The sequence below is a fragment of the Biomphalaria glabrata genome, chromosome 14, assembly GCF_947242115.1.
Source record: "Biomphalaria glabrata chromosome 14, xgBioGlab47.1, whole genome shotgun sequence".
Taxonomy (NCBI): Eukaryota; Metazoa; Mollusca; class Gastropoda; family Planorbidae; genus Biomphalaria; species Biomphalaria glabrata.
Genome location: NC_074724.1, coordinates 7,227,653 through 7,249,808, shown reverse-complemented (window position 1 = coordinate 7,249,808; position 22,156 = coordinate 7,227,653). Strand labels below are relative to the sequence as shown.

Sequence of the window (22,156 nt, the reverse complement as noted above, 5' to 3'; positions counted from 1 at the left end):
AGTCATATTAAAATATTAATTAGTTCTAGCAGTTATATTTTGAGTCTAATTAATAGACATAGGACTAGATGATAGCGGTATATCTAGATCTAGCATATTTTTTTAGCTACTACAATTTAAAAAAAACAAACAAACCAAATCTGAGAGAAAACCCAATATGTAAGCTTACAGTCAAAACAATAACAAAGATGGCTGACCCGTATATTCATTCAGAATTACCGACATTTTTTATTTTTTTTTAGCCAGATGTGTTATTGTAAATTTAGATTAAGTTTACAAACATACATACCGTTAATGAATTTTTATCATCAAAGTCAATGGTATTATTTATTTTTATATAACCACGTAATATTGATTGCGACGCTCCTTCCTTATTTCCCAACAGTTGAACTTTACACTCATAATTGTCCACTTCTTCAAAGAGAACATCTTCACTATTACTTGTACATGTTAACGTAATAGTTTGAGTTGCTGAAAAAAAGCAAACCTAGTTGAAAAAAAACTTGTTTGACATATAATATAGTTCAAAATAAAACGTCAAAATATTTTTTTTCCGTAATAATGGTCATTATAAAATTTAACCTTAAAACTTTATTGTTCTCCAAATCTTAAAGAACATTGAAAGTAATATTGCCCACCAATTAAAAAAGGAATAACCAATATTGTCAGTTTTTAAACTTGTTATAAAACTACAAAATAGAAAATTATAATAGTAAAGAAATTACTATTGGCTAAATGTACTATTGAAATATGAAAATACACACGTAAAGTATTTTTCATTAACATAAATACATTTTTTTTTATTATACAAAGACCAACATACTTGTAATACCTGTAATATGATTATTTTCATTTCTACATGTTATATATATATATATATATATATATATATATATATATATATATATATATATATATATATATATATTAGACTACATATCTATTAATAATGTATATAACTATATTTGGTAATAAATAGCCGTTTAAATGTTTTAGCCTCCAAAAAGCTTAAATTGCCACAACAAGCCAATTGCAAGATGAACCTTATTTGAGAAATATTTTCATTGATTCTTAATCTATTAAATCAAAATGTACTTTAAATTCACTTTAGTATTAATATTTAGGATTTATACAAATATAGATAATTACCTTCCTCAGCAAACACACCATAAGCCAATAAGTACAGGCTGATAATTAAAAGCAACATTGATGCAAAGATGTTTACAGCAGTCTTATAAAAGTAACCTGAAACAAAATATGTAAAAATAAAATATCAATATTAACATGGATCATGAAATAAATATAATTCGAATCATATTTGTATGCAAATTATGCATTTGATGTGCCAGTCTAGTGATGCATGATAATCAATGACATAAGATAAGATAGGATAAGAAGACAATGACAATCGATCTAGAATGTTATTTTAATCCTATATTTTCGTGAATGTTCTCCCTGTATTACGACTTTACTTTTTGAGTTGTTTAATGTCATATGAATTCGTATTGTCACTTTGTTGGATATTCCAAAACTCCTGTACTGAAGGTATGTCAAACATAGTGTTTGCGGGCCGCACTCGGCCACCGACAATTTTACATGCAGCCCGCTTGGTCACTTCAAGAATTATCAAAATAATGTTAAATTATAAAGCGTTTAAGTCACCACACATTTTCATGTAAAATATTTACTGAAAAAAAAACCAAACGATACAACTTTGTTGAACTTACTATTCTTATTCATTCTTTAATCAGATTTTTTAAAACAAATAATTTTAGGAAAATTTATTTTAAATTGAACTAGATGTGGTAATTACATTTAGTTATTACCTTCGAATCTTCCAAGTAGTTAAAATTTGATTTGCTTCATTGTAATTATTATTAATCGCTATTAACTTTTTTTCGTGCCCGTGGCTTAAATCATCGCCAATTTTCAATGTTTCTGGATGACACTGGACACGAATTGGATGTGTTTCCTACTGTCTCTCCTGTCATAAAGAATTGAAGAGGTTTATAGCATCGCGTGAGGACAAACTGACGAATGGGTTCAGGATTTGTCATTTGCAGTTAATCTGACTGGTCACCTGCAAGATTTGAATTTGAAACTTCAAGGTGTGTGCTGATGTAAAGAACTTTCAAAGTTACGACTGTGGATAAACCAAATATAATGAGAAAACCTTGTCAGAAACTAAAAAGATGGAATACAGCTCCAACATTTGGTAATTGTGTCCTACACCTGGAATCGTTATTAGATACTTTCAATTACCGTTTTCGTGACTACGTTTTATACGAGCAACGATTCTCGTTGTTTGCATCTCCATTCTCATTTGATACTGAAAATGCTGCTGATAATGTTCAACTAGATCTGATAGATATGCACTCAGATTTTTGTTGAAAGCGAAGTAGATAGAAGTGACAAAATTGTACAGTTTCTTACCTGAACGGTACGTTGAATTGCGGAAATGTTCAGCTAGAATTATTGCTATGTTTGAAATGATTTATAAATAATGAAATCTACAAAACACCTCACCGTTCGAGATTACCTTATCAAAAGTGTCAGTGACAACCAACTTCAACCTGACATTAATAAAGTTGTATCCCAGAAAAGATGTCAAGCAACAGGACAACGAAAATATTGCGTAATCATAGTAATTTTTAATGAACAAAATAATACTATAAATTTAGCTAATCAAGTGATAGGTGTTCCATTATTTATTGTATTCTATTGTATTGTTTTAATTTGCATAAAATTAGTAGGCTATGTTTTCCAAATAATTTTTGGCTGCGGCCCTTCAGGTCATATTTAGTTTTTTATGTGGCCCATACACCTTAATGAGTTTGACATGCCTGCTGTAGTGTTTGATATTTTCTTTTGATGCTTTCATAAACGAATTTATATTCTATGTGGTGTTGGTGTACTGGTATACTGTATTAAGAGCATTTTTGGAGTATACATCTTAGGGTGAAAATGTGATCGGCTGTGGATCTATTAGGCCTGAAACCACATTGGTAGTCAAATAGGATTTATGCCTCATAAATTCTAAGTCTCTTAGTAATAAGTTTAGTTCAGTATCTTGTATAAATGGTCTTCAACGATTCTTTCGTAAACTTGTATACCAAAGCGTTGGCTATCGAAAACAACTTCCTTTTCTTAAGCATTGCTGCAGTGTTAACATTCCATTCAGCTATGTCGTCGAGACAGCGCGTCAGCATTCTGGTGAGTTAGTCTTTTTCGGTGTTGTGTATCGAAGCCATATGATTGCTGACTTTCAACCCACCTGGTTAGTTGTCGTTCAAGACTTTAAAAAAACGACAGCCATAGAAAGGCAGCGGGATGTATACTTAGGAGATATTTTTGCCTAAATAAGTATTTGTAAAATGTTTTATAGCATCCACAACAGCTTGTAGTTCACTTCTTGTGACACAGTAGTTTCTCTTAGGTTTGGACAAGCTCCGGCTAAAGTAAGCTATGGCTTTCTCAGTTCCATCACATTTTGAGACAAATATTCAGGTATTGCTCGCATCGGTGTCACGTCTCGACTGGTATCAGATAGGCCAAAACAGATGTAGCTAGAGCAAAATTTTAGTCTCTCAAAGACCTCTTGACATTCCGGTGTCCAAATAAGTGGCCTCTTCGGTTCTTTCAACTGATGAAGGGCACTACAGAGGCTAGATAAATTGGAAACGAAACGTCTTTAATACGTGCAGAAAGTTTCTTATTTCCTGGATACTAGCTGGGCCATCTATTTACAATTCAACTTTATCCGGGTCTGTGCTGACTCCGTTCCTCGACAAGGTACATGACGCCCCTTCTAAACAATGAGCAATTCTTTTGGATTCAGTTTCATTCCAGCGTTTCTGATCAGTTCAAACACTTCCTACAGGTTCACAAGATGTTCCTGTGTCGATAGTTCCATCTAGGTAACAAGAAACACGGTCCAGTTGAATCCTCTTAGCATATGTTACATTAGTCTTAATAAGTGTGTGGTTTTAATAAATAATATATAGTCGACACAAAATGAGATTGATACATACCTACGAACACACAACACACACATACACATATACATTTATACACACTTGGGAACAACAATAGTCAGTAAACTACATTTAGACACTGAGCCGACAAAAAGAATACGAAAGGCTTCTGCAGCGATAGCAAAACTCTTCAAGCGTGTGTGGGAAAATACCAAATTGACTACGGAAACCAAAATCATAGTCAACATTGCCTGCGTTCTGAGCACACTTCTTTATGGCAGTGAGAGCTTGGCTAACATGCGTCAAAACACAGATTAAATAGCTTCCTTGACGCATAATGTGCATCTTCTGGAGGGATCATGTCTCCAACCAGGATGTTCTGAAACGAGCGATATGCACAGCATCTATGCTCTTCTTACACATAGATGACCACGGTTATGTTACTCGCATGCAAAATGGAAGAATTCCTAAAGACATCATATACGCTGATCTTGCAGAAAGAGTCAGACCCTTGAGCCGCCCAAGACTAACATACAGAGATGTCTGTAAACGAGACTTGAGAACAACGGGCATCGAAGAAAGTATGTGGAAGTAGATAGCCCAAGACCAGAAAGCATGGAGACCGACTGTACGTGCTGGTACGAACCTCGCCTAGTGCAAAAGAAACGACGCTGCATCATTTAAGAGAAAGAATAAGAAAGCAGCCGTGTTAGCTAGCCTTAAGACACACGCATATACATGCTCGAACTATGGCAACTCTGCCACAAAATTGGCTTGTTCAGTCACCACTGATTCTGCCTCATCTCAGGATGAAGCAATAGCCAGTGATTCATCTTGACACACCCATTGTCTTCGGAGACAGAAGGAGCCATATATACATAAGCGTAGCCAGGGGGGATTCGGGGTTCAATCCCCCCCTCGAAATGAAATACCCCCTCCCCAGCAAAATTAGGGCAGGAGAGTCGGAATTTAGTTACTGATTTTTTGCTTTCATCTTGTTTATTTTAGGTGAGATTTTAATACTATTTCAGTTTAAAACCCCATACCAGGCGGTTTTGTTTTAAATCTAATACCAGGGGGTTTTGAGTTTAAAATTCCCTATTCCATGAAAAAAACAAAAATGTAAACGACAATCCCCAAATTCCATGAGCACAACTAAGGGAGATTTTGATTTGACCCCCACCAATTTCCAAAATTTACTATAAGCCCCCTCTTTAATATAAAAAAAGCAATTACACACTCCAATTTCTAAGAGCGTAGCCAAAAGGGTTTTGAGTTTAACCCCACCCGCTTCAGCGGAGTCTGAAACTAAAATAAAAACCTCTTCAATATATACAAGATTACAAAGAGAATTTGTGCTGCCACACAAACTCAGAGGCGGCCCCCGTGGGAGACGGATCCCTGTCGGATCCGCATATTCGCTGGTCGACTGAGGATGGCATCGAGCAGGGTATGAAACCGAGGCCGTAGAGATAATAAGTCTTGCGCGCTAACCGCACGACCAGGCATTGCTCTTAACCTAATATCAAACTGGTTACAAACTAATAGCCTACTATTGATAATTTACCTACACATTACGGAATGACAACTACCGGATATGTACAATATTTCAGAAGAGCGATTTTAGATAATCTTTTGTTATTGAGCATTTTCATTTAAATGGAACTAGAATGAGGATGTAGATCTACCTAAATTAAACTTCTAATTTAGCGCTCTCAATATCTACATCTACTAGATCTAGATCTAAAATATATATTTGGGATAATGAAGATATAATTTAGATAAGATTTATAAAAAAACACTAGATAATTAATAGACTAATTGCAATATGAAATATTAAAATAGTAGATTAGTTTTAGTATTTTATAACATTGTAATATTGACAATCAAGACGTTAGAAATAAAAATCTACACTTTAAGCCTAGAAATTAAAATTATAGATCTTGATCTAGTCTAAATCATGGCTGTCTGGTAGTGCGGTTTGCGCGCTGGACTGTCGTTTGGATTCATCGATGGTCCCAGGTTCAAACCCTGTCCGCTCCCATCCCCCGTCGTCCTACAGGAGGTTTGGACTACAACTCTGAAGGAACATCCGAAACATGTAAAACAACAAACATTCCAAACTAGACCAAGAAATTCTAGATCTAGATTCTATAATGATTTAAATTAGAACTTAAATCTAAATCTAGTTTTAAAAATCTAGCTCTAGTGTAAGAAAAAAAATCTAGATCTAGTGTAAAAAATCTAGCTCTAGTGTAAAAAAAAATTTAGATCTACTGCAAAAAATCTAGATTAGATCTAAATCTAGCTTTATGGCTTTTTAAAATGCGAGTCACATTACGAGGTTTAATAAACATTACTATACCGAGATGTTTTAGCATTTAAAGAATTTATTCCATATGACGTCAAAGGAAAAAAATCCACTACGTCACACGGCCTAGTTAGACTAAAAAATATCATCTATACGAGCAGCTTGTTGAGGGTTCATAGACATCGGTGCACCGAGTGATTTCTTTTAGCATTTTATTTGAAGAATTAACTCCATATGACGTAAAACTTTACATCGAAGGACCCTTTTGAAGAATGTTACGCAAGTGGCAGCACCGCACTGTCTATCGCTACGGTAATCAGGTCACAAGGTCACAACCGGCTAGACGGCGTCGGTAGTATCATGTAATAGTTCGTGATAGATCTAGTCATTCTCTAATGACATGAAAACTCTGGATCTATATTATGTAATAAAAAAAATATTATAAAAGGCTATAAAAAATATAAATTATGATAGTGAATTAATCTTTATTTTTTACAATTTGTTTGTTTTTTATTTGTGTCACAAATGTATAGTATCCTATATATGTACGGGTTATAGGCATATATTTATATATTTTTGCTGACACTATTTTTTTTTCATTTGTAATGTTTCACAGACCTAAATTATTATTTTTTAGAAGGGTATTATAGTGGATCAAATTATTAATTTAATGTAATTACTTTAAAGTAAACTAATCATACTGGGTTTCGTATATTTGCAACATATTCTTTATTTTATTTTCAAATTAAATTAAACTTAATGGGTTTCCTTATAAGTACAGATATTTATCTGAAATCCACGCATGTTCAATAACAGTAGGTAGATGTTTATGAAGAGTAGTGTGTAGCCTAACATATGATCGCTCCTCCTCCTTTCACATTCTGGACTTGGAACCAGACAACTGTGGAGTTACCGGCATTTTAACTAAAATGTAACTGTTTTTTTTTATATTTAAAGCCGGTAGATGAGACATATGCTATACAATACAAAGGCTCATTGCTGAGGATTGCTGTATTAATGTAAATGAAATAAGTTGCAGTTGCACTTAAACCGTATAAACGAATATATAAGAAAAAAGAGAGATGAAAGGTAGGCCTAAACTAGAAGAGGTTCAAATATAAGAATATTTGTGATTCAGCTCTAACGTGTGGCTCTCAAGCATACAATTTAGGAAAGTGCGTAGGCCTACACTGGAGTCATAGTGGAAATAACACGCTAAAAATTTACCCCAGAACTAAAAAAAAATCAAGTTTCATTGAACAATGGTCTTATTTTTGCCAGATCTCTACAAATGTTGTTTTTTTTTAAAATTATTTCAAGCTGTGAAATCCACCGTAAAACATATACAACGCTCAAATATTAATTTTATAGAGGCTTTTGTGTAAAGAAAGATACATAGATTACCATTACCATAATGTCCACTTTTGTCTTCGGGAACCGATAATAAATGAGCGCTCGGTATTAATTTGGGATAGACATAGTTTGGAACTACATCATTAGTTGTATGTATGAAGAATGATCTATTGAAACTATAGCCACTACTTTTAGGTCCACATATTTCTTCGCAAATTAATTGTCATAAATAAATGAAGTACTTATTCCAGATACACTAGAGTGAAACTAGAAGCAACTCTGAGGCTTTTACATAAAATCAGTCAAGTGAATTGATATCAACTGTATTAATAGATAATGAATATTGAACAACGAATTTATGCCAAATAAAAAAAAATAGCATTTGTATTAAATAACATATGTCTCCCCATTTTCTACACTGACGTTTAAGTGAATTTTTAAAAAGTTTAAGGAATTGGTTTAGCACCACGACATGTTGCGACGTTTCGCTACTGCACGAAAGTCGCTGCATAAAAAGTCTATTTAAAAAAATGTGCGTGATATTTACATACAAAGTGCATTATTAGCCTTTATAAGCAAACAGAAATGTTTTCTTTTTATTTTAGCAGCTAGTTGACTAGAAAAAACATCTTTAACTATTATTTATATTTGTTGTAAACATTTCCTGTACATTTTATAAATATATTTGACTTAGTGATACTGAAAATACACATGTGTTGCTCATCTTTGTTAGCATATTGTAACATTGCCTCTCTTACATTAACGTAATTGTTTTAGAATTGGTGTATTTTTTTTTTTTGAAAAAATCGCTTGTATAATTAATTTTAGAAAACCAAAAGTAGCCGTTGCACCTAAACTTTTCAAGCCGCATTTAATGATGTAATAATAATTTTCATATCTCTTCTAGTTTTCGAGATCTGAGTGTGACAGACGGACATTTTGCACAAACCTAACAGCGGCTTTTTCCCGTTACGGGGGGTCGCTAAAAAGCAAATTACGCACTAAAAATGCTATGACCATTGTCAAGTAAGTTTTGATTCTAAACCACCTTCAGGGGTTTTTGAACCTAAAAAATACCTCTCTGTAATGTGACAGAGTTGATATTCTGTGTGCGTCCAGCGTGTCAGAAGGTCTTGCCCAGTGTGTGTGTTTCATGTCCAGTGTGTGTGTGTGTGTGTGTATAGACTGCATCAGTGTTATGCGAGACGTGCTGATTTCATTCACTGTTTACTGTAGTCTAATTTTGTCGAAAAAAGCCATGATATTAGTATACTAGTATTAGTTGTTTCATTACACTCTCAAATATAAAAAATTAAAATAATTTGTACACTCCAAATTCTATGAGTAAAGCGAAATAGTCACATAATGCCAAGAGCGTAGTCAAGAGAGGTTACAAATTTCTACCAGTTGCAGAGCTTCATTAATAAAAATTAATGAATAGTCTCTGCTAAAATTGAAAACTTTAATTTGAACTGTGGCTCAACAAAGATAACTAAGACGGATTGCAGGAGTCAGTTTTAGATATCGGGTCTCAATCAAGAAAATCCTATGCCGAACTGGGAGTCGACCATTTAGTGAGGTTGTGATAGAGCGTCGCATGAGGCTTGCGGGACATGTTCACCGACAAAATGAATTACGCATAAGAGTTGCGATGACATCCTAGTACAACTTGGCGCCACACTTTTATGGAGGTCTTCAGAGCAGGTGGAAAAAGGCATCAGGCATTACATGTGCCAGAATTTTGTGGAAACAGCTTGTCGGAAAATGCACCCAAGGGACCCAAGGCCGATTTTTTTCAAAATGGACGCAAAGATTTTTTTTTTTTTTGTATTTATTTGGATAGAAATTTTGATTCTATGACCGAGGTTATCAAATATATGTCCATAGATCAAATATTCAGAAAGTTACAAGTTTGTAAAAAAACTCGTTTTTTTTTCTACTTCTTTTTGGCCTTCCAAACTCGTGTTTTTGAAGGACATTTAAAGAGAAACTAAAGAAATCCAGAGACGAAACTTAGTAAAAGCATTTATGCGCCCACAGCGAACACGCTCAATTTTTTTTCAAACTGTCAAAAAATGTTTTGATTTTTTTTTTACTTCTGCTGAATTCTGCATTTTATCATTTTTAGCATATTTCGAAAAGGGAGGTAAAAAACAGAAAAAATGTGTTTTTTTCATAAATTAGTAACACAAAAACTATAAATGCTACATGTTAAAAGGGAATTGTAGATCTACAAGGAAATATTACTGTTAATTATCATGAACGAATAATAACAAGACTCTGGATATAACTTATAAGACATGAAATCAGCTGTTTAATCTATCGCCATCTGGGTTGGCAACAACAGTTACAAGGTATGTTATTCCCAAACACCAAGTGGTTCAAACTATATAAAACACACATCAACAATTACTATAACTAATATTTTTATATCAATATTTTCCTGTATATGTATATATATATATATATAATAATTTGCAATGGTTTATTAAAACTCAAACAAAAGTTATACTTTAATGAGCTAAATAATATTGAAAGTTGGAAAGAATATAGCAATAACTTCAAACAGTATACTATTTTTGAGATAATGTTCACATCTTTCATTATATTACTAAATTATTAATTGAAAGTAGTTCCTTTAATTTTTTAAAATTTAGTATAATAATAATATGAATAAACTCCAATGTTAATATGCTGTTATAACAATCTCAGTCATCAAGAAACATTTGTATTTATAATCTTGCACCAGAGCAAGTACATGACATGTTGATCAAATGATAAAGATGTATTTTTATTTACTTACTTTACATATGTTCTTCACAATTTAAGATTTCATTTTGATTTTTAATTTTCAACACATCCAGCTAAGTCATTTTTGTTTTCAACATGATCAACCTTAGAGACTTTTATGTAGCTTAAAACCAATGGCGTAGCTAAGAAGGGGGAAAGGGGGTGAGAATTTGAAGATTCTCCGGGCCGCCACTTGTGGGGGGCCCAAATGGGTGTCCCAAATTTGTTTGTAAATACATAAATTAATATATTTGATTGACAAATAAAGTCAACAGGTGTCTTCTTTTTCAACATTTATGGATTATATTTATAACAAAGAATAAGCCTAGATCTAGGAAAATGTGTACGATGACTTTGTTGACATTTTTTAAAATATTTTTCCCAGAGAAAGTAAATTTCACATTTTAAAATGCAAATCTTTAACAGATTTGTTACCGATTTATTTTCCTTTTAAAAGAGATCAAACAAGTGCTTGCAGCAAGAACCAAGAATATTTCTTTCTTTGTTGCCACGAATAAAACTGTATGATATAAAGCGAATTCCAGGCATCTTGTTACCTTTACTAAAAATAGATTTAAATGGCGAGTATTTTAAGATTACGCTAATTAACCTTGAATCAAAATTTTCAGAATTGGGTATAATAGATCCAATAGTTAATCTTAATAATGCTAGAATTTTCCATTATTCGAGTTTGGCTTCTATAATTTCAGAATTAAACTTCACACTCGAGTTATTACCCATCTATTCATCTTTCCTCAATCCAATGGGCACATGTTTTTCTAAATTAAAAAGAAAACAAACTGTTCTTATAGAGTGATAAAAGAGTGAATTGCAAAGGTGGGAGAATGAATCAAAAAACCTAAATGTATGTTTTTTTCGTCAGAGGAAATTTCACAATCACGGCATATTTTTTATTTGTAAAATAAAAAAAAAATGTTATTCTTTCTATGAGAACTTCCCCCATGCCGAGTTGACCAGAGTTGACCAGAGTGGGGCGGGCTACAAAACGGCGTAACGCAAAGGTTAAACCTATGATAAGCGTGGGAAGCGTGGTCGAGAGGCTAAGTGCGGCTAACTTAGCTTGGCTTGGCTACCTAGAAGGGGGCTCGAGGTTCTACACCCGACTCGGGCAGAGTTGTGTTTACTGAGCGCCTAAAGTCAGCACGGCAAACCAACGCCTAGATACCCCCTCCCCCCACAAATGAGATTGGACCAAAGCGCTCTGAGCATGCTTTAAGCATGAAAGTAGCGCTATATAAAAGCTATAAATATATATATATAACGCAGCCACATTGAGTTGCAGTCTGTCTAGCCTGCGAATACGTCTGTTAGGCATAAATCCAAAAGCAACATTTCTGAACTGTGATAATTACTCTCTCAACTTAGCAGCTTTTCATTCTGCTGAGATAGATCCAACAATTGTCAACTTTTTTGGAACTGTACATGAATTGTTCAATTTTTTTTCCAAATCAACCCCAGAGATGGGCCAAACTGAAAGAAGATGTAGCCGGATAAAAAAATAAGAAAAATACAAGAGAAAAAGCTAAGTCGGCAGTTTCCCTGCATCTCGACAAAATCATCATACTGATGGAGAACCTTTTTGAATCAACAACTGAAAGAATGGACACTTGAAGCAGTTCACAGAATATGTTCTGTTGTCACATTAACATACTGTAGACATTAATTAATAAAATGATAATAATAACGGAGACTGTGATAATCAAAGTAGACATAGAAGACTCTTTTTATTTCCGTCAAGTCCTTTTGCTTTCGCACAAAAAATAAACAACAAACAATGACGTAGTATTATATAATATTAGCACATCCTTCCTTTTCAAGTTCTTAAAACTGATATCGACTACGAACTTTAACAATTCGACCACTTCTGGTTGTCTTGATTGGCACAACAAGTTCTCTAGAGATTTGTCTATAACTGTCTGTTTCGTTTATTCCAACAGTTTGTGTTCATTGTCTTCATCGGTATCACAGTTCCCAGAAATGTCTTCACCGAAACATTTGTTCAAAAATCGTTGATTTCTTCTGTATGTTTTTCCATCGTTTGTCTTTATGATGTAAGATCTGAGGGATGAATGTTTTTTTTATGATATGTTTGTCAACTTCTCTCCGACAGAGTAATCTTTAGGTAGTCTTGCTTTTGCATCGTACCTCACTTTGCTTTTCATCTGACGTTCGTTGAGTAATGTCTCTGCATTTTCAGCTACCGATGGTTTCAATAGTTTGGGATCAGTTGGAATGATGTCCCTGAGTCTTCTACTCATCAGCAATTGTGATGGTGAATACGGCAGTCAGCTAATCGGAGTATTTCTATACTCGAGCATAGCGAGAAATGGATCTTTCCCACTTTTTATGCTTTGAATCCTTTTTGCTTTTGCACTAAACATAAGCAACCAACAATAACGTAATATCATATAAAATTAACACAGAATCTTCTTCATGAAGTGGAAAATTACGAATTTTTTGCCTATCTGTAATTCTGGTCATAGCTCCTGCGCCGAATTAATTTAGTTCAGAAGAAACTACAGAAGTCTGGACTGCGTATGCGGAAAGCTGCTGAAGAAGTTTGTACCCATTCATGCTTTCTGCAAAGAGAGTCTGACAAAAACCCAATCCATCGAAAAATCAAAAGAAGGTTGTGAATACTATGTATTCCCTGTAATCAAAACAACCATAAGAAAGAAAAGACTTGATGGAAAGTTGACTTCTAATGTAGGACTGTCAATAGAACTGCAATTCAAACGTGTTGCGACAGAAGTGCTAGAAAGATTTCATATGGAGATGAAGGGGAGATTACAAAGGCACGAAAGAAAATGGATACCTTTGGGTTTCTTCTTGAACCAAGATACCTGTTGGATGATGACACGCTTATGACAAACTGTGTAATTTTTTCTTGTTTGTAGGATGAAGTAATTGACTAATCGCTTGTTCAATGATGTCATTAATGCACGAGCACTTTTCATCAACAAACCAGTAATACAATCACCAATAGACATACTGCTGAAACTGGCTTCATATGGTAATTACGTGTGCTCAAACCTTGCAACCTTCTCCGAATACCGCTAACTCAGGCCTTTTCCATTACGTCATGTGAGAGATCATTCTCAAAGCTCATCAAAAACTGAAGAGCAAAAATGACGCAAGAAAGATTTATCATGGCTTTAATGTCAGTGAAGTCACAAATACTAGAAAGTATCGATGTAGATGATGTTATAGATGTCTTTGCTGCACAGAATGCACGACGTTAATCGATATGATTTAAGATTTGTCACTTGTGCATTACTTAGTGTTACGTCTTCATATTGGATGAGACTCTTTAGACATGAAAACGACAAATCACAGTTTATAAATACTTTAATCTTTATTAATACTGAAAACACTTTCTTGTTCATATTCCTCCATTTTGGTTCTTCTTCTCCTTTCAACACGCATTCGCACCATTTCACATTTACACTAAGATGCGCACGTAACACCCCCCCTGTTTAACAAGTTCGATGCACATCGAACGTCCAAAATACAAATCACTGAATATATTATCAGACTATTCCAAGTTTAAAAAAATCGGTAACATATAAAACCATAATGTAATAACTAAACAAAATCAAACACAATGTCATGTTAATACCAATACAATTCCAACATTATAACATGTATCTATAAGTAATCATATTTCTATTAATACAACTCCCCACTCATAATTTTATGTCTGTACAAAACACAATCAAATAGTTAACAAACAAAGTCTATCTTGCTCCATGCATATTGTAACAACAATTTTCAATTCATTACACATATATTTATTCATTGTAGAATAGAACAATAATTAGTGTCCATCATTCCTACCTTTTCTAATCATATCTATATAATTCTAACATTATTGACATGCCATCCTTTCCGCTTCCCTCCTTTGCAATGATGTCCCATTGTGATCCTACTACCTAATGATCTAGCTGTACTGTTTTCTAGGCTGCTAATATCCCTCTCTTTTCTCGTATACGCCTCTCCACTATTGTACCTTGATTCCTTAATTCTAATTAACTGTTGACACTGTCTTCTAATATGCCCCCTTCTCCCACAATTAAAGCATAAGATGTATGGACTTGTACGTCTATATGTGGGTTTAAATCGCTTTCTCTGTACCACTGATTGCCTTACTTTACTTTGATTTGGTCCCATTCCTATTGCATTGCTTTCTACCTTATCTGTTAATTCTTTCTTCTCGTGCTCTCTGCTACCCATGTCATCTGATGTATGATATCTTATGTCTTCTTCCACATCCCTATTTCTACCTCGCGTAGACTTTATCCCATAATATTTCTTCCAATTCTCAATCTCCCTTACTGAACATATTTTCACCCCATGAATATTTCCAATAATTAAATCTATCTCACCCTGATCTACAACACAAGCTTCCACTGTCCCCTTAAAATACGGTGTGTCTATACTAACTTTAGCAATCGGTAATTGTACAATATTCCCATTAAACATAACACACTTCCTAGATTCGCCTGTATATTCATGGTCTTCCACTAAATTCTTATTCACTCCAATAATAGTGCTCCCTGTATCCCTGATGGTCTTGGCTGCCTTGTTCCCTACGAATGTCTGAAAAATCTCCAATGTTCCAGTATCAGATGACAATGATAAGCCTTGCTCTATTCTACCTTTCTCCCAGTCCTTTCTTTCCTGTCTGTTTCCTTGATATCTTCCGTTGCGGCTATCATTTTGTCTTTCATATGTACCACTTCTATACTGTCTATCCTGTGTCTCCTTTGTTCTGTGAGAGTTATTCTGTGTCTCACATGTTCTGTTAAAGGCAACTATTTCTTCTATATCACTGCCTCTAGATAATTTCTTCTCGGGATGTGCCACTTTATAAGCCCTTATCAGTCTTACTATGTCTTCTATGGATTTCGGTTTCCTCTCCAACAGAAATATTTTTAATTCCTCCTGACACTCGTACATCACTTTGTCCAGCATGAGAAATGTCTTAAGACTGTCAAAGGTTTTTTCTACCTCAGCGGTTTCTATCCAGTTATCGAAATGGCTGCTCATTTTGTCCAAGAAGGTCTGCGGATCATCCTCTGGTTCTATCTCACAATTAACAAACTGTTGGCGGTAGAAAGCTTCTGTTTTCCCGAAAGTTCGAAGTAGTTGTTCTTTCACAATGCTGTAGTTACCCTGGTTCATACATATTTTTGAAGGCACCTCCGCTGTAAATGATCTCGACAATAAGAATGTCCATTTGTCTTCAGGGTACTCCAGTTCTCTCATTTCTATCTCGAACTTCTTCAAAAAAATGTCTATGTCCATTTTGTCTTCGTTGAATATCAAACCTTTATATTTTGCCAGTTTATTCCCTGTAGAGTCACTCTTTCTTTTATCATCCTCTTTTCCTTGGTCTGTTTTTAACGTTTTCTCTGCTGTCTCTTTTTCAAACGCTAATCTTTCTCTTGCAATGGCGACTAATTCATTTTTCTTTTCCCTTTCAATTGCTACAATCTCCTTATCCTTTTCTCTTTCTCTTTTGTCCTCCTTATCTAATCTCTCCTTTTCTTTTTCTCTTTCCATCGCTAATCTCTCCTTTTCTTTTTCTCTTTCCATCGCTAATCTCTCCTTTTCTTTTTCCCTTTCTCTTTTGTCCTCCTTATCTAATCTCTCCTTTTCTTTGTCTCTTTCCATCGCTAATCTCTCCTTTTCTTTTTCTCTTTCCATCGCTAATCTCTCCCTCTCCATCAACCTTTCTTGTACGTATTTTCTTAGTTCTGCCCCTTCAAGCTCCAACAACCTTCCCTCTTCCTTCAACGCTGCTACCTCAGCCCTGTCCGCCATAATCTATTACTAATAATATCGAATCGAATGTTCTCCTGTCTTTAGATCTAGACTTTACTATCTCTACTGTCTGTTGACAGGAGATCCACTGTGTATAGAGGGATACGTGGGTTTTACCTTTGCGTTGGGCGCCACTTGTTACGTCTTCATATTGGATGAGACTCTTTAGACATGAAAACGACAAATCACAGTTTATAAATACTTTAATCTTTATTAATACTGAAAACACTTTCTTGTTCATATTCCTCCATTTTGGTTCTTCTTCTCCTTTCAACACGCATTCGCACCATTTCACATTTACACTAAGATGCGCACGTAACACTTAGCTAATAAACAAAGATATTATTCATTAAAAGAGTATTAATGTTGTTTTTTTTGTTAATTTTGCTGATATACTGAACCAATATGATTTGGGCTTATACATTTTTTACGTACATTATCTCATGTTATATGTCGAATGTCAAAATCCAAGGGACCCCAAAGAGGTAAAACCCCCGGGCCCCCAAATCTCTAGCTACACCCCTGCTTAAAACTTTTACATGTAAAAACTTTTTTTTTCTTTAAAGTAGTATGTTGTTTTTTTAAATAGTTCATGCAACTTTAACTACTTTTAAAAATATAATATAAAAATTAGGTTATAAGATTATCATTATTTTATTTTTTTGGAGAAAAATGTCATGTAAATCATTTACAAGTAGTATAGATTGTTTACTGTCTTACAAAAATATCAAGTTGAAATAAAACTTACTGATCTAACAGATCTCATACAACAGAATGCTAAAACGTTTTTTTTTATTTTTAATTTTGCGAATTAAAATGTATTATTATTTAATCTATGGTGTGTTTATGGATATTTAATCAATTTGAAATGTATAGAGGTGTTTTGACTGATGTTTAGAATTTTAAACTGAAATCAGTAATCTAAATATAATACCTACTGACTTACTTACTTCATTAATGATAAAAGAAAATATGATCTTTTATTGCAACTAGAGACTATAAAGCCTACACATGTAGACCCAGATGTATATTTTTCTAGATATTTAATTTTCTTTTATTGGACATATCTGAACTAGTAAAATAAAATAATAATAATAATAATAATATAGGAGTTTTATTCTTGAAATGGAAATTAATTTTTATTTTAATAAATGAAGTTAGTTTCTAATCAGAGTCTAGATCTATTATGTTAGATCTATAAGTAAATAAAATTAAGCAATGAGAAGACAATATAAAATAATTTATGGTCTGGTCTGTCATTAAAAGTGATTCTAGGGAAAAGGACATAGAGGAATAGACAAAAACGTGCAGTCTTATAGATCGTATGTGGTGCCCAAACGGTTCATCAGACTAAGGGATAGGTTAAAGTGAAGTAGGCCTAATAATGAGCTAATAAAATAATTGAAATGATGTTTCAGATCTAAAAATGACATCTAGATCTCTATATAGACAATTCGACTTTGATCAGATCTATAGTCATTTCCGTCTAACGAACACGTTAAGCCCTACCGCTGCAATTTTCACGTTTGAATTTGTATAGCTCCGTAATTGTTAGTCCTACGAAAAAAAACTAAAAACATTTATTAACTAGTCATCCATTAGTCAATAAAAATAGATAAGTTATTTTGTTACGCTATGCATAATTACAAAAAAAAAAATATGATGTCAAAGAGGGTCAGGTCAATGAGGTCTAGCGCTGACATTAATGGACACCTTCCCCCCGTTTTGTAACTTAGAGAACACCTAGCGAACACCTCATAGTTATTGTATTTAAAAATCTTAATATCTTTAAGTTTCTTTTTTTTATATAACTATTTTTATATTAACCAAAGTCAGACAGGTCAGTGTTACTTTCTTCACTCTCGATTGCTTCCTTCTCTGTTTTTAACGGATGCCACAACAAGGCCATTAGACACAAGTTTCACAAATGCTGTGTACTGTAGCCTAACTACGTCAAGTTGACCGAAATTTAAAAAAAAAAACAGCGCTACCCCCCTCCTGTCTAGCCCGCTCACTCTGCTCAGTGACTGTAGCCTAATTTGGTACCTGATTCACCTGATCTATTAATAAGTGTCCCTTCCATCTACGTTTGTTTTTTTTACAATTGTTCATAGTGATGAGTGGCTAAATACTAGTAAATAGAAATAAAATAGTGTAAAAAAAAGTAGATCTTGTCTTTATTGATAAAAATAAACGAATATTAGTGAACACCCCCTATTTACACAAAGGTTATGACGTGTGTGTTTTAGGACCTATTTAGAATTTTTTTTTGATAAGTGTTGTTAAGCTGGTACCTAAATTTTCTAAGAAAAATCTGCTTCTACCCGGACGTACCCTCCTTCGGTAATCGTTTGACCAGTGAGGTTAATAAGTTGGCAGCTGTCTATCAGTACGCTGATGAACTGGCGTGACCTGCAGCGCGTGCCTCTCTTTTCTCCTCTTGTTTAGTCAAAATAAAGTATGGTGTTCTGCGCTTATAATTTTTATATCAAAACTTTTTTTTATATATATCTAAAGAAATAAAGAGTTTTAAAAATGTTTTGTGTTGTGTTTTTTTTTCTTTCTTTGTTATAAACCACTTACATGATCATATCATGTGAAACACAACTAATAGGACTAATTGATGATTTTTCAAAAGGTTTAGATGATAGTGAACAAATAGATGGTGTCTTACTAGATTTTTTCCAAGGCTTTAGACAAAGTTCACCACCATAGTTTGCTTAAAAAATTAAATTTTTCGGCATTAATGGTCCATTGCATCAGTGGATTAAAGATTTTCTGATAGGGAGAGAACGAACTGTAATAATAAATTGCTCAAAATCAACATCAATAACAGTAAACTCAGGTGTACCTCAAGGAACAGTCTAAGTTCCACTACTATTTTTAATTTACATAAACTATTTACCAAATTGCATTAGTTCAGTAACAAAAGTCAGATTATTTGCAGACGATTGCATAATATATAGAACATTGCAAAACAACACAAGACACAGATATTTTACAAAGAGAATTAGATGAATTACAGAAATGGGAATCAAATTGGAGCACGTCTTTCCACCCGAAATATGTCAGTTATGAAGTGTAACAAAAAAACTAAAATAAATTAATTCCACTTATCTCATTCATGGCAAACTAGTAGCACAGACTAAAAACGCAAAATACCTAGGTGTTATAATAAATGAAAAACTGTCATGGAATTCACATATTGATGAAACTATCCCCCAACAAATCTAAGAAAGCATTTGGGTTTATTAGAAACAATTCTATAAATCAAATAAGAACATAAAACTAAAATGTTATTTAACCTTGGTTAGGCCAATAATAGAATATGCATCATCTGTTTGGGACCCCCCAACTCAAGAAAACATTAAGAAACTGGAACAGACACAAAATAGAGAAGTGAGATTCATAACAAACAAATTTTCACATTTGATTAGAGTAACACCTTTAGTAAAATCACTAAATTTAGAAAGCCTTCAGGACAGAAGACTCAAAACATGATTGTACCAAAGAAGAAAATTAAAACATTCAGTAATAATAGACCCTGAATGACCAAAGAAAGGAAGCGATTCTATACAAAAAAAGAATTTTCAAGAGCAGTTCTTCTGAATCCATCTCAACCAAAAAAGCCCTTAAAAAGAAATTATTTAAAGGAAAAGATAGTTTCAAGGAAAAAATCGAAAGCTCTTTCAAGAGAAATAACTCTCAAACTTGTTGGAGTGGCTTGAAACAAATTAGTGGCTACGTACCTGTTACGGTCGTAGCGCAGCACGGTGTGCATGAATAATGGTGCGAATTTGTGTAATGAATGGAAGGGATGTTGAAAAGGGGAAGCCGGGAGAAATTGACAGGAAGAGAAATGAAATGTTCATATTTACATAACTTGTTGTAATATTAAAGTATTTATTTTATAGAGTAATAACCTGAGAGTGCATTATTATTTCAAAGAGTCTTGTGTCGTAACAAGTGGCGCCCAACGGAAAAGGCAAGACCTGCGTTATATCGGTATCTAATTCCTGTCTACTGAGGTATTACTAGTACTACAAAGTGTAACAAAATCTCTAGATCTCTAGATCTATTAAGATTGAGAGAGTTAGCGTCATCTAAATCTCTAAAGCTATGTACTAGACTCACTGGTAAACATAAACCTTTAGTTGAAACTTAACTAAAAACATTATTGCTGAATTAATCAATTGGATTAACATGTAAATTTAGATTTATATCATTAGAATTATTATGACGGTCAATTCTCTACATTCACCAATGTGAAAACGTCATGGATTACACACTGTATTTGGTTGTGCTATGAATTTAGGAAAAAAAAATTAAAAAATCATGTCAGTGGCTGCTGAAGTACATGTTCATTATTCTGGCTGGTCATAGTTCTCAACAATAACCTTTAACATTCAATATTGATGGAAATTTGTACGATTATTAGCACTGCTGTGGACAACACTGGTGAATTTTGAATACGTTGGAGAACAGTGCCCATTAGGACCAACGGATATACACTGACTACGGCATATAGACAAACAACGAAAGATTCATATCACCGGAGGAGAATATACACTAGCATTGGAAGTTATACCAGCAGGAAGAAGAGTATTCCGGGAAGTAGATACATATTTGTATTCGAATAACATTAAACGTCTGTTTCATTACATTACATTTAGATATGAACATTGTTGGGTCCAGGCATTAAGTATATGAGAATCAAATATATTTAATTGATATGGTCAGATAACTCGATAAAGAAAAATTACAAATGGCGGATAAAGCTGAGAAAGTTGCTTTGTAAGAAGAAGGGAGACTATTGGAATAAGTAGGAGCAGAGCTGAGAAAATATGTACAAGAAAGACTAATAGAAAGAGAGAAACTAGTCAAGGAAAAGGAAAGAGAGAAAGAGAAGTTAGTCACGGAAAAGGAAATAGAGAAAGAGAAGTTAGCCATGGAAAAAGAAAGAGAGAAAGAGAAGTTAACTATTGATAAAGATAAATTAGCTATGGATAAAGAAATAGAGAAAGAGAAGTTGGCTATCAGTAAAGAGAAATTAGTTACGGATAAAGAAATTGAGAAAGAGAAGCTAGCTATGGAGAAAGAAAGGTTAGCCATAGAGAAAGAAAAGTTGGAAATAAAAAAAGGAAAAGCTAAAGATGAAGGTGCTGGAAAGAAAAATGACGTGTCTGGAAATAAATTGGCAAAATATAAAGTTACAATGTTTGATGAGAATAAAATAGACATAGATATTTTCTTTAAAAAGTTTGAAATTGAAATGAAAGAATTGGCTTTTCCTGAAGAGAAATGGACTTTTTTGGTATCGAAGTCATTTGCAGTGGAGGTACCGTCAAAGATTTGCATGAATCAGAATAATTACCAAATAGTAAAGGAGCGATTACTACGAACATTTGGAAAAACTGAGGCGTTTTATCGTCAACAACATGTTAAATGCACCATTAAAACCAACGAGGATCCCCAAACGTTCTTAGACAAGATAAATAGCTACTTTGACAATTGGACAGAGTCATCAAAAATAGAGAAGACGTTTGATGGACTAAAGGTATTTCTTATGCTGGATGAAGTCATTTATGAGAGTCAGGACGAACTAAAAATATTCCTGCTGGAGAGAAAGCCAAAATCTGTAGATGATATTGTAAGGGCTTACAAAGTGGCACATCCGGAAAAAAAGTTAAACAGAGGTAGCGATATTGAAGAAATAGTAGCATTTAATAGAGCTAGAGAAACACAAGACAGTTATAGCAACAATAGAAGATTTAGATATGAAGGACAGAATAGGTTTAGAGGACAAGGAAGAAGCCAAATAGATAGTAGACAAGGCCAGTATAATAGCTACAGAGGGAGATATCAAGGAAACAGACAGGGA

General features: G+C 33.8%; 1 protein-coding gene across 12 annotated transcripts in view; it reads right to left on the bottom strand.

Annotated features, from left to right (window-relative positions):
- Positions 1-22,156, bottom strand: part of LOC106076246 (uncharacterized) — a 94,870-nt gene that overhangs the window by 20,141 nt on the left and 52,573 nt on the right. For 10 of the 12 annotated variants that reach the window (XM_056009923.1, XM_056009917.1, XM_056009918.1 and 7 more), the window contains 2 exons: positions 1,150-1,245; positions 290-471 (listed from right to left, as the gene is read on the bottom strand). In XM_056009923.1, the coding sequence (XP_055865898.1) occupies positions 290-471; positions 1,150-1,207 (240 nt within the window). In that variant the 5' untranslated portion in view covers positions 1,208-1,245. Of the gene's footprint in view, positions 1-289; positions 472-1,149; positions 1,246-1,826; positions 2,081-22,156 lie in introns of all 12 variants that reach the window. The other 2 variants (XM_056009920.1, XM_056009921.1) reach the window with 2 other exon arrangements.